General features: G+C 28.9%; 2 protein-coding genes across 2 annotated transcripts; one reads left to right on the top strand and one right to left on the bottom strand.

Moving 5' to 3' along the window:
• Nucleotides 1-291: 291 nt before the first annotated feature.
• Nucleotides 292-4,943, top strand: LOC109792950 (Plant L-ascorbate oxidase). Its single transcript, XM_020352404.3, has 5 exons — nucleotides 292-803; nucleotides 1,024-1,116; nucleotides 1,958-2,170; nucleotides 2,614-2,808; nucleotides 3,664-4,943. Exons 1-5 carry the CDS (start codon nucleotides 525-527, stop codon nucleotides 4,621-4,623), a joined length of 1,740 nt encoding a protein of 579 aa, XP_020207993.3. The 5' UTR covers nucleotides 292-524; the 3' UTR covers nucleotides 4,624-4,943.
• A 797-nt stretch (nucleotides 4,944-5,740) lies between these two features.
• LOC109795552 (AP-1 complex subunit sigma-2) lies at nucleotides 5,741-7,991 on the bottom strand. Its single transcript, XM_020355093.3, has 7 exons — nucleotides 7,824-7,991; nucleotides 7,444-7,530; nucleotides 6,910-7,001; nucleotides 6,707-6,815; nucleotides 6,577-6,612; nucleotides 6,246-6,332; nucleotides 5,741-6,022 (listed from the first exon to the last, which is right to left on the bottom strand). The coding sequence occupies exons 1-7, from the start codon at nucleotides 7,974-7,976 to the stop codon at nucleotides 5,951-5,953; spliced, it is 636 nt and encodes a 211-aa protein (XP_020210682.2). The 5' UTR covers nucleotides 7,977-7,991; the 3' UTR covers nucleotides 5,741-5,950.
• Nucleotides 7,992-12,788: the final 4,797 nt, after the last annotated feature.

A 12,788-nucleotide genomic window follows, 5' to 3' on the forward strand; every position in this document is an offset into this window, starting at 1 on the left:
ACCTAAACCAAAAAAAAAAAAAGGTCACGTGTCATGGATGTCGCTATGGACCATAGCGACACCGTTGTAAATAGTCCCAAAGGCGTAATTAGTTACAAAATAATCTCATTTACTTAATATGTTTCTTAAACAGCTCCACTATGGTCAAAAAGCCTAGTAACTGAATCGCTTGCAGATATTTACACGCGTGACATAAAGAAACAGCGATGAATTCATATATATTTTTTGACTGAAAAGTTCTTAGTAGCAGTACTATATATTCAACCCACCTTTTGTTTTTAGCTTTTTTTTCCCTTCAACGACTCTTTTCCCTTTTGTTTTGTATGAAAATATTATAAAACTAACTCTTATGTTATGTAGGAGATATTTTTAGGTTCAAGAATTAATATTAAAAGTTTACAAGTTACAATGTGTTGTTGAAAGTGATAGTGTCTATTGCCTCCTTCCTTTGTCTATATATACAAAGGCACTTGCTAGGCCATAATGGCACAACCCTAGATAGGAGATCAACACTTTGTTCCTCCATGAGCGAAGGCAACAACACAATGAGCTTGAAAGCTCTAACGTTATGGTGCATTTGGTTGTGTTTGTTGCAAGTGTCATTAGGAGCTGTGAGGCACTACAAGTTTGATGTAGAGTACATGCTCCATGGACCAGATTGCCATGAGCATGTTGTCATGGGAATCAATGGCCACTTTCCTGGTCCAACCATTAGAGCTCAAGTTGGAGACACACTTGATATTGCACTCACCAATAAACTCTCCACAGAAGGAACAGTTATTCACTGGCATGGAATTAGACAGGTTTTTTATTCTTTGTTTTTATTTTAGCTTTGTCTTTAGATTTTATTTCAATATAAGTTTAGAAACATTCTTGAAAATCTCTTTATTGAAAAATGTTCTTTACTTTTAATAGAGAAATTTTATAAAAAAATGTTTTAACCTGCTTGCATCGATATTATTAGTTTGATTAAAGTTGTAGGTTTATTGGGGGGTACTGTTGTGTTTGTGTTTGTGTTTGCAGTATGGAACACCTTGGGCAGATGGAACTGCTGCCATTTCGCAGTGTGCTATCGCTGCTGGAGAAACTTTTCATTACAGATTTGTCGTTGACAGGGTATATATATATTTATAAACGCATTTTTTCTTTATTTAGTTTCTTCATACTTGGTTTTCTGTTATGTTATGCCTTTCATGTTCAATGCACTATCTATCTATTTATATATATATATTAACGTTGTAATATCACCTGTATGGCTGACAAGACACATGTACTAAAAATATGTATATCAAATTTTTATAAATAAAAACTTGTGAGTTGATGATTACTATTATTACAAGAATAGATTTTCACTAGTTAACCAACAATTTTCACTAGGATACTCCACCTGATTTTTTTTTTGTTAAGATCTAATTACCTAGTTGAGTAGAAGTGGGAAAGTTGATTAATTTAGTTTTGTTTTGACAATTATTGATTAATTTAGTATATAATATTAATTTTTTCTTAAATTTAAGACTTTTTAAAACTACTTTTGTCATTAATAAAATACATTTTTGTTAAAAAATAATTAATATAAGAAACATTTTAGATTTGTTCTTATAAAGAAGACCAAACGACACTTTGAATTTGGGTCGTATAAAATAAATTAAAAAGGAGTAATTGGATTCTTTCGCCATGTTGACATGTATTCAATTCCCATTCCTAACTATATATATATGTGTATGGATTATGGATGAGAGTTTGTTGTGTAAAACAAAGCTCATTTTGATATTATTAGCAAAAAAAAATCCTAATTATTTACATTAATAATTTATTTTTATTGAAAATACCGACAAAACAGTCTTTAATATTTGTTTTTTTTTGAACCATGTTTATTTTATTTAAATTTTTTAAATGTGTTATGCGAATGATGGTGATTGGTGAATATATGAGATAATGTTATAAAAATATGGTGCAGCCGGGCACATACTTGTACCATGGACACTATGGTATGCAAAGAGCAGCAGGGTTGTATGGTTCTCTGATAGTGGATTTAGCAAAGGGAGAAAAGGAACCATTCCATTATGATGGTGAGTTCAACCTTTTGCTGAGTGATTGGTGGCACAAAAGCACACATGTTCAAGAAGTTGGCCTCTCCTCCATTCCATTCAAATGGATTAACGAGCCTCAGGTAATTAAATCAAACAACAAAAGAATGTTGTTATGTTTCAATGTAAATAAACATAGGATTATTAATGAGGTTTATAGGGAAATTAAGGACACATCATGTCTAACATTGATGTACCATTCTTGAGTGTGGTGTAAGAATAGTATAAAAATAGAAAATGGATTATTTCAAATGTATGGATCCAAGTTCATAGCAGATCAAAATCGAATCAGGAAAACTAAATAGTGACACATGTATTGTTTGTGTCCCTACCCAACAAAAGGAAAAAACAAAAAAGGGACTGTTCATCACTCGCAAGTGACTGTATATTCCATTTTTGTACTAACAACTTTCTGAAAATTTTTAACCAATAGTAGAAAAGTATCAACTAGAATGTTAAAGAGAGGGCTATCAACGTTTGCTAAAAGAATTTTCTCACCTTATTCCAAAACTTTTACTTGTTTCAGTCTTTGCTTATTAATGGAAGAGGACAATACAATTGTTCCATGGCAGCCAATCTTATGAATACGACCTTGCCCCAATGCAAGTTCAGAGGTAATGAAGAATGTGCACCCCAGATTCTCCATGTCGATCCAAACAAGACCTACAGGATCAGGATCGCTAGTACCACTTCCTTAGCATCTCTCAACTTTGCCATTGGGGTAATATATTCTCTTCCATGAAATTTATATACCTAGCTTTCATCATGGTAGTTTATTTTTGAAATATATATTCTAATTTACTTAAATTAACACATGCATTGTACAATATATATTATTTTATATTGATATTTATTATTATTATTTTTTTAAATTTAGGTATATACCACAGTTATTTAATTGGTCTATGATTGGAATATTGGATTCAAGCTTAGAAAAGTAACCTTATTAAAAAACTATCCAATCAATTTCAATTAAAATAAATCGAACTCAAAATAGTTGTAGGTTTACGATCGTGTGTGTATATATATATATATATATATATATCAAACAATACATATGAACGTGCATGCTATATGCGACTTATCCATATCCAGGAAACATGCATGTCAGAGTAAGGTGACGAGTTTAACCCGACTTCTTGAATTTGTGCCTTTGTGAAAACTAAAAAGATAATGTTTATATATTATAATAAATATTTATAAAAGCAACTTAAAAAAAGGTAGTTGTATTTGTTTTTTATTCCCTTTTATACAATCTGATGGTAAGAAAAAAGAAAGGAACGATGCAGAGATATGGCACTGGTCCAGTAGAACAGTGTCAGTAGGCACGTGAAAGATAAGACAAAAGGTTCCCATGGCATTTTTTTCTTCTTCTTTTGTTTCTTGGCCATTTTTTTTTTCTACTACCCAGGCCAGCCCATACTTTTGGGCACATGAAGCAAGAGATTAAGCTAGTGTTTTCAAAGTGGGTTGTCCATTTCCATCTTTGCATGTGTTTATTTCTAATTATATATTATAAATAATTAGTTTCAAGATGACTTCTAATATGTGTAGTTGTTTTTGTGCGTGCTTATAGAATCACAAATTGGTGGTGGTGGAAGCTGATGGAAACTACGTGGAACCTTTTAGTGTTGATGACATAGACATATATTCAGGGGATAGTTACTCAGTCCTCCTCACAACAAATCAAGACCCAAAGAAAAACTATTGGGTTTCAATTGGTGTTAGAGGAAGAAAACCCAACACCCCACAAGGCTTAACCATCCTAAACTACAAAACAATCTCAGCCTCAGCTTTTCCCACTTCTCCACCACCTGTCACACCTCGATGGGACGATTACGATCGTAGCAAAGCATTCACTAAAAAGATCTTTGCTCTCAAGGGAACCGAACAACCTCCACTTCACTATGACCGTAGGCTTGTTCTTCTCAACACACAAAACCTTGTGAATGGATACACCAAGTGGGCCATTAACAATGTCTCCTTAACATTACCATCAACTCCTTACCTTGGCTCCATTAAGTTTGGACTCAACGGTGCCTTTGACGCAAAAAGTCCTCCCGACAATTTCTCAGCTGATTATGACATACTAAATCCTCCTTCAAACCCCAATTCAAATATTGGGAGTGGGGTTTACATGTTTCGATATAACCAAGTGGTTGATGTGATTCTGCAAAACGCCAATGTGTTGTCGGGGACACATAGTGAGATTCACCCTTGGCATTTGCATGGGCATGACTTTTGGGTCTTGGGGTATGGAGAGGGGAAATTCAAAGTGGGTGATGAGAGAAAATTCAACTTGAAGAACCCTCCTTTGAGGAACACTGCAGTTATATTCCCTTATGGTTGGACTGCTTTGAGGTTTAAGGCTGATAATCCTGGTGTTTGGGCCTTCCATTGTCACATTGAGCCTCATTTGCATATGGGAATGGGTGTCATTTTTGCTGAGGCTGTTCATAAGGTGAATAGTATACCTAGAGATGCTCTAGCATGTGGCGTTCTCAAGAAGATGTTCATCAATAAGAAACACAACTGAAACTAGTACCAACTTGTGTTTCACCTTAGTTCGTTTGGTTTATCTTTCTCTCATCCTTGTTTTGTTGCACCCACGTTGTGCTTTTGTTAGAGGGTAGGTAGCTAGGCCTCTTGACTACCTTCGTGTAGGATAGTCATGTCTTGTTTCCCCAACTCTGTTGTACTTCTTTTCTTTGCTAATGTGTGTGTACTTTTAAATTTATGACAAATGTGTTTATTAGTTGAGTGTTTATGGCTAAATTTGCGTGTCCATGGTAATCCTTATTTAGTTTAATGATAAGTGATAACGACACACTCACTCATTGGTACTTTTCTCTAATTTTTTTTTATTTTATTTACTGAAATGTATTGATAATCAGTTTGTGGATTTTGGATATCAATTAATGAGTTTTTCTCCTGAATTAGTGGGAGTCTTACTAAAACTTGTGACTTTGTAGGTGTTGTTTGTTTTATGCTACAGAATGTGTAATTGCAAGTGTCATGCTTACGCTGGTATTAAAATAAATGGTCAGTTTTAATGACATTGATATATATAATGTCTATTTATAAGAAGAAAAAAAATTATCATTTCAAGATTTAAAATGATGACCAGTCTTTTACTTGTTATGAATATATCTATTGTTTTGTGCACTAAAACTTAAAATTACAATGGGGCCCATAAAAGAGCAACAAGCTAAAACGACCCACAGCTGGCCCAATACACTCCTGAAATCCAGCATCGCACATGACGTTTTGGGTTTTGGCATGACTTTTTTTTTGTTTGTTGATCAAAAGGAAGTTAATATCAATAAAATTTAGAAGCAACTTGTTAAAGGTATTTTAGCGTTATTCTCTAATTATTTTAGAATACATCATTTATCCATAAACTAAAATTAGCTTAAACATAAGTTAAAAATATATTTAGAAGAAGTTCATGTAAAAACATTTTTATAAATTAACTTATGTATATGGTAATTTTAATTCTTGAAGAAATTTATTTCATTTTTTTAAAATGTTTTTAGAGAAATATTTATTCAACCATACCCTTAAGCTAGCATTAAACAAGATCATTAACTACATATATGGTCAATTAATGATCATATAGTGAAGAACAATTGAACCGAAAGAAACTTTAAATCTCAATAAAATGCTAATCAAATCTGATTTCGCCAGGTATAGTCCAGGGCATGAATCCATATATTGATTATGGTTCTATCATAAAACAAACTCCTAATAACATCATTTATTATAGTTTTTTTTTTAATGATTTTCTATAGAACAAAATTTTCACCAGCATGGAAATTTTGTGCTGCCTATGTAACATAATTTCAACCCTCGATGACCCTCTTTTATTTGGTGGCCTGCGCAATTATATTACTCAATGAACTAGCTTCCTCTTTGGCAGCTTCCACTAAATCCTCCTACAACAACTCATTACCATGAGATCAGAATTTTCTGAAACACAATGTTAAAATACATAATGATAAAACTTGATGCATTTTCTTAGATAATTTTAGTCTTGTTCTTCATTTACGATTAGAGTTTCACTTCAATGACTATATTAGATTTTTTTTATATATAAATTAAAAAAATAAAATCCTAATATGATTGAAGAACAACACAAGAGGTTGTTTATAGTCATACCTGTGCACCTATCAGTCTGAGAGTTGTTCTCTTGCTAGTCTCCTGCATCGCTCCAGCGAGCAAAATTTCATCCAATATAAAATATGCCTGCCATGATCAAGCTCAATTTTCATCACTGATGCAACATAAACACTCAAGAGTAATATTTCTTTCATTACACCATTTGCATTCTTACTTACATAGGACTTTCAAATTCATATTAGAAAGCACTAAGCATTTATTATGTGTGATTCATCAAAAAGTAGACTTAAACCAATTAATCTGCGAGAAGGTATCCTAGTCTCATTTACCACAGAAGATATAAATGATATTGAACATAACATTAGATTACCTTATGGAAATTAAAGATTAAATCCAGCTCACAAACCTGAAAAGAGAAGTAGCAGAGAAACAAATTGGGGTTGTGAATTATGTGTAGAATTTATTAAGAACACAAGAATTGAAGAGTTTATGATACTAACACTGCCAAAATAGCGATCCAGTGTCTCAACATAGTGATGAATAATGGCCAGGGTCTCCAATTCGTTGTCTTCTTGATCATTGCAGATGCAAAAGTAGAGGCTAGCATATCTGAACAGTGAACAATAACCAAAATCAAAGAACTCACAATTATTTTGTTAATTAGCCATCCCAAGATGCAAACGAGGGAACAATGTTGACCCACCTTTTATAAACAACTTTGAATCCCCTCCACTCCACGAAGTTGCACAGCTTCGGGGCTCGAGAGATAATTACCCCACTTAACTCTCGAATTACCTTCCAAAAAATAAAAGCAAACAACTTAAGCAATGTTGTATACACATAATTTGATTAGTAGAAAAAAATCGGTGCATATATCCAACAGAAGACAAACATTAACAAGTGCCAATCATAATAAAAAATCATTATACATGTAGACAGATTGAAGCCTTGTCATAAGAGTCAATGTTGTTCACTATTTGACACATATGATATAAAAAAGAATCAATATCCCTTTTAATTGTATTTGGCTTGCTAATTGTTAACCCTCCATTATCTGTATTTCCATAATCCAGAATTCCAGATTGCTGATTGTGGAGATTCAACGTGCAATTTCGGTGATAAAAACCACATTTTAGACTATGATTGGTGCAATTAATTCCATTTCCAATTACCATGATTCTATAGATTGGTTTAAAATTAATCCCTTTATTTGAATATTTAAATTAGAGACAGGTACCTTGGATCTCTCCTTTTGAGAGTATGGTGAATACCATTTTGTGAGCCTCACTTTTCCTTGTCGACTGATGAGAAGCACAAAGTGAATCTGTAGCCAAAAAGAATTATTATTTTTTTCTAGATCACTAATTTATAATATAAACGTACACAAACACACGATCTATATCATTTCGAATCAAACCCATTTGCACAGTAATGGGATGTGGAGGATATTAAGCCAACACCACAAATTGTGACATCGGACACTGCACAAGATTTGGTTAGGTTCATCGGAAGGAATCACATAATTTTCTTTTCAAACATGTAACGTGAATTTCAGTATTCAAAGAAAAAAACACACACGCACACACACAATGAATTGATTATAAAAAAAACATTTACCATCGATGATTGATATTGAGATGGGATTTGAGAGAAGCACAAATTAAACTCTTTGGATTTAATTTTTTTTTTCTTTAACAAAGGTATTTTGTGTTCTGAATCTTGTGGTATAGCCTTCTTGCCGAGGTTTAGGGTCAAAGTTAAACGTTTCATTACATTAATTTCGCACAAACTAAATTGTGTATGGGATTGGTTTTTTTTTTTTTTTTTTAAAGAAAATTGATTTTTTAAATATGGATTCGTTATATGTACACAAAATTGATTTGTTAGTTAGAAGTACCACACATGCCTAACTATTGTTTGTACTGTGTTAGGATATTTTTTTGTATAGATAACTCTTTGTTTTTTTTTTGGTTTCTCCTAAATGGTGTTATACCATTGAAAACACAATGCAAGAGGACATGATTATACAGTCTTGCATATTGTAAGATGATGATTGATGCATTAAACATTATCTCACATAAAATCTACCAACATTATTGACGTGTACTAAACTTGCCACCCAAATGGTTGGCTAGCAAAATATGCTACCATTCCTTTTATATAAGTTTTCATTCGGTAATTGTAATATAATAAGGATGAACTTTTTTAATTTTTTTTTAATTAATAAGGTTATTAAACTTAAAAAAAATTGTGTAATTAAGTTATTCATCATTTTATATTTATGTAACTTAACTTTCAAGATTAGAACTTAAATTTCAAGATTAGATGTTCAATTACAATCGTAAAAACTAGAGATAATATTCATTATATCTTTGTATCTAGACAATCACATTATATTACTATTTCTTGTTATCATTTGTGTGTATAAGATTTTAATCTCTATTTGAAAAAAAGTTTCGTAATTTACCTGATCATAAGAAATCAATACATGTGAACAATTATATGAAATAGTAATTTAATATCATTGTTCAAGTATGAGGGTATAATTTCTTTTTAATTAAGTATAAAAACATGAAGGATCCTTTAATTTAAGGACCTGCATAAAATTTTTCAATAAAAAAATAAAAAAATTAGACCGAATAATTTATTAAGCTTTATAAACTCTTGCACAATATTTCAATTGTATAAGTTAATTGACATGTATTATTGTAATATATATATATATATATAGTTCACCTTATGATGATAATAGTAATTGTGACAATAATAAAATTATATATAATAATAGTATATAATAAAAAAGATAATGACTATTCTCAGAAAAGTGGTAATCAAATTTAGTATCAAGAGAATTTACATGATTCATGCACTAACGAAACTAAACTCCCTTAAAATTAATAATTGAGTCCGACATAGGTAATTTAGGATGTATCACTATTTGATAAAACTTGTGTATGAATTATATAAGCTAAGGATTGAAAATTGTATAAGCTAAAGAAAAAAGTTTGAAGTGACTTACCCAAGTTCACTCAATCCCCACTTATAATGAGGTTCAATTTCCTTATTCAAAAAAGTTCATTCAAATTTTTAAAGTAGTTGATAGTCTCCTATATATAAGTATCTTCACCCAAGCACTAAGAGTCTGAAGATAAGTAAAAACCATGCATTTTAATTATTTTTCTTCAAATATTAATTTGATATTAAAAAAATGTGAATAACGTATTCAAGCATAATTGTTTTGAATTAACTAAAAAATAACATAAATCACACCAAAAATACATTATTAGTGTCCTTAGTAGTAAAATATTAAAATTATAAGCATCAAATAAAAATTATCGTTTCAGGTTCCGATCATCAAACTTATAAAGTTCAAACTTTATACCCAAATCAATGGAATTTATCTTTTATTATACTAATAAAAAGAAATTGATTCAATTTAAATTGTTGGTTTTATTGGTTTTGAATAATTGAATTCCCTTATTCAGAAAGCATTTAGTTCTAAGAGAAAAAAAAAAATCTTTCTTCCATTTTTCACTTTTTATTTTAATTCCAAAATGACACCTTATTTTTACTTTGTTTCCCAAATTAAAAGCTTTGTATAAGAAACTGGAAAAACAATCATTTACTATTTTCTGATTTCATTTTTTTTATTTTAACTACTTCTTCCATAATTTTTTGAAAATAAAAACTATTTTTTCAAAAGATCATGTAATTCTCAATTCATATTTTATTACTCGATAAAAAATGGGATATTTTTTTTAATTTCTATTTTCAGAAAATAGAATCAAACTGTTTTGTGTTATTTTTCATACAACCAGTTGATTCTTAATCTTCATGTGTTTACTTGAATGTTTTTGAAAGGATAAACTACTGTAATATTATTTTTGACGTTAAATAAAATTATATGTAGATCACTAGAATTAGGCTAATAATTGATGAGAAAGAATAAGAGTAGCAAAAAACACGAAAATCTAAATTTAATCTTTATTATAACTATTTTTATAATATTTGTTATCTTCACAAATAAAAAATACTAAATGTCCTTGTAGAAAAATAAAAGGAAAAAAAAACTTGTGTAAGCATCTAAATTTTCATTTTAGGGTCATGATCAATAAAAAAAATAGATCTAGTAACTAAACATTGAGAGAGAATATTTCAAAAATTAAAATAATAAATTTAATTACTATTCACCATTAACTAATCACAAATCATCGTGATATATATAAACCTTAAGTAATATTTATGAAAAATTAATAATTATATACTGTTAATTTTTATACCATTAATTAATTAAAAATCATCATTAACTAATGAATTAAAAACATTTTTTTTATTGAAAAACATGATAACACTCTTCCACTTAATATAAATGTACCGGTAGTTTTTTATAAAACTTTTTACATATTAATTCTTTATCCAATTATAACAATACTTATAAAGAACTTAATCTTTAAGAGATAGTTATCGTAAAACTCAACAAAATCATCGTAAGACTTTAATTTTCAAGAGATAATTACTATTTTATATTTTATTTAAGTCATTACTTTTATACTCTCCCTCTCACAAATCTTAATTTAGTCATTTTAGTCTTATTTTTTCCCCAAAATAATTTTTTTTATAGAAATTTCAAGTGCGATTAGTATTTTTTTTCAATTATACCCTCAATTAATAGATACTTTTTCTCTTTACTATTCGCTTATTTTGTTTACAAAAAGTAAAATAATGAAAGTAAGATAATTAGACATTAAATGAAAGAACTAGTTAACTTTACATTGATTAAATATTTCTTAATCGAAGCGTGTTTATTCTGAATAACTAAAGCTTTTGGACAAATAAATTAATTTCTAATTCAATGATACGGGGCGCAAACTATTTTCTCAAAAATAATATTATTTTCACAAAAGAAAATTTCAAATACGTTGTGTGTGTGAATAAGAACATAAGTTACTACTTGTATTAATTTTATTAAGTAGGGTAGCTAATAAGATAAGTAACTGTTACCGTGAGATTTGAGGTAACATTAGATTACTTGCATTAATCTTATTCTCTGGACTAGTTGAGTTAAATTCAGTGAATTTTTTTTATTTAATGCTTTCAAATGGGTTTCTTTAATATCTATTCACTCAACCACTAGCTTTTGTTTTGAGTAACATTATCTTTGTTTTGATATTAGAAAAATAAAAATTATTGTCGATAATTAAAAAATTAGAGATTTTAATATAAACTTTACGTTTGAAATTAATATAAATATACATTCTAATTATCTTCTAAAAAGTTAATTACATTAAAAATATTTTATATAGCTTTAAAACAAATGAACATAAGTATAATTGTTTTTATGAATTAATAGTGTTTTTCTTTTATAATTCATGTAACAGGGACTAGTTATTAACCAATTCTTTAAAATTATAACTATTATTTTAAAACTCAAATTTATTATATAAAAATATGTGAATAATTTATATATTATATTTTTGTAAAAAGAATATTGAATTGTATAACAAGAATTAAATTATAAATCAATTAATCATAAAATTAAATATTTGGTTAAAATTTTAGAGATAAAGTAGAAAATAATAATATATTAAAAAATTAATAACAAATTTTTGCATAAATATTTAATATTAACATTGGTGTAACTGTTTATCTTATTAGTTAGATTAAATGAATAGTTAGATGAATTTTATTTTAGAAATAATTTCAATAATATATACTAGATTTTAGTTGATTATGTGAAATAAATATTATATTAAAATAAGTTAAATAAAAAAGTTACTTTAACATGATTTATTTGATTTGAATAGTTTAAAATAATATTTTTTAAAATAGTTTTTAGATAATAAACATATTTATTGAACATGACATATTCAAAAGAATCATGACAAATAAATGATGATAATTAATTACACTAAATTTGAAAGTGTTAAAATTCTGTTAATGATAATGATTAACTTTGCTGAAATTATATTTATAGTGGTGTCTGAATTGTAATCGACTCAAATAATAATAAGAACTGAAATCGCATCTCAGGTTGAATAAATTGAATTTGTAAATGACGAAATTGAATTCAGAAGTGTCTATCCATCAGTAAGTTTCGAAATATCTAAAGTCTATTAATGAATTGGGTTCGAAAATTCAATGGATTTATCTACAAGATAAAAAAAAATGAAGTGATAAGTTAAATACTTAAGATACGATATCGAAAGACATGTAATAACATAGTAAAAAAGTACGGTGTTCCCATGTCGTTCACTTATGTCAGCGTGAATGTAATGTATGACATATTTCAAATGAGATATGTATCATATTAATAAAATAAGCTATTGTTGTTTTGTTTATGTAAGTGGACTTTGTGATTGGTGAGGCTTCAATAAATTACAATATGCACACACGGATCCCACATACAGAAGAGAGAGAAAATTAAAAAAAATGAAAATAAAAACAACAACTTCATTAATCATATTCACACATCATGTCATAATAAATGAATTAATAAATACTAATAACTGATTGATTCGAGGTTAGGAAGGGATTAACCTAACCATAACCAATGTTATAAATATCTGTGTGACTTCAATTACT

This window comes from Cajanus cajan, chromosome 9 (assembly GCF_000230855.2).
Source record: "Cajanus cajan strain Asha chromosome 9, NIPB_CcT2T_4, whole genome shotgun sequence".
NCBI classification, from domain to species: domain Eukaryota; kingdom Viridiplantae; phylum Streptophyta; class Magnoliopsida; order Fabales; family Fabaceae; genus Cajanus; species Cajanus cajan.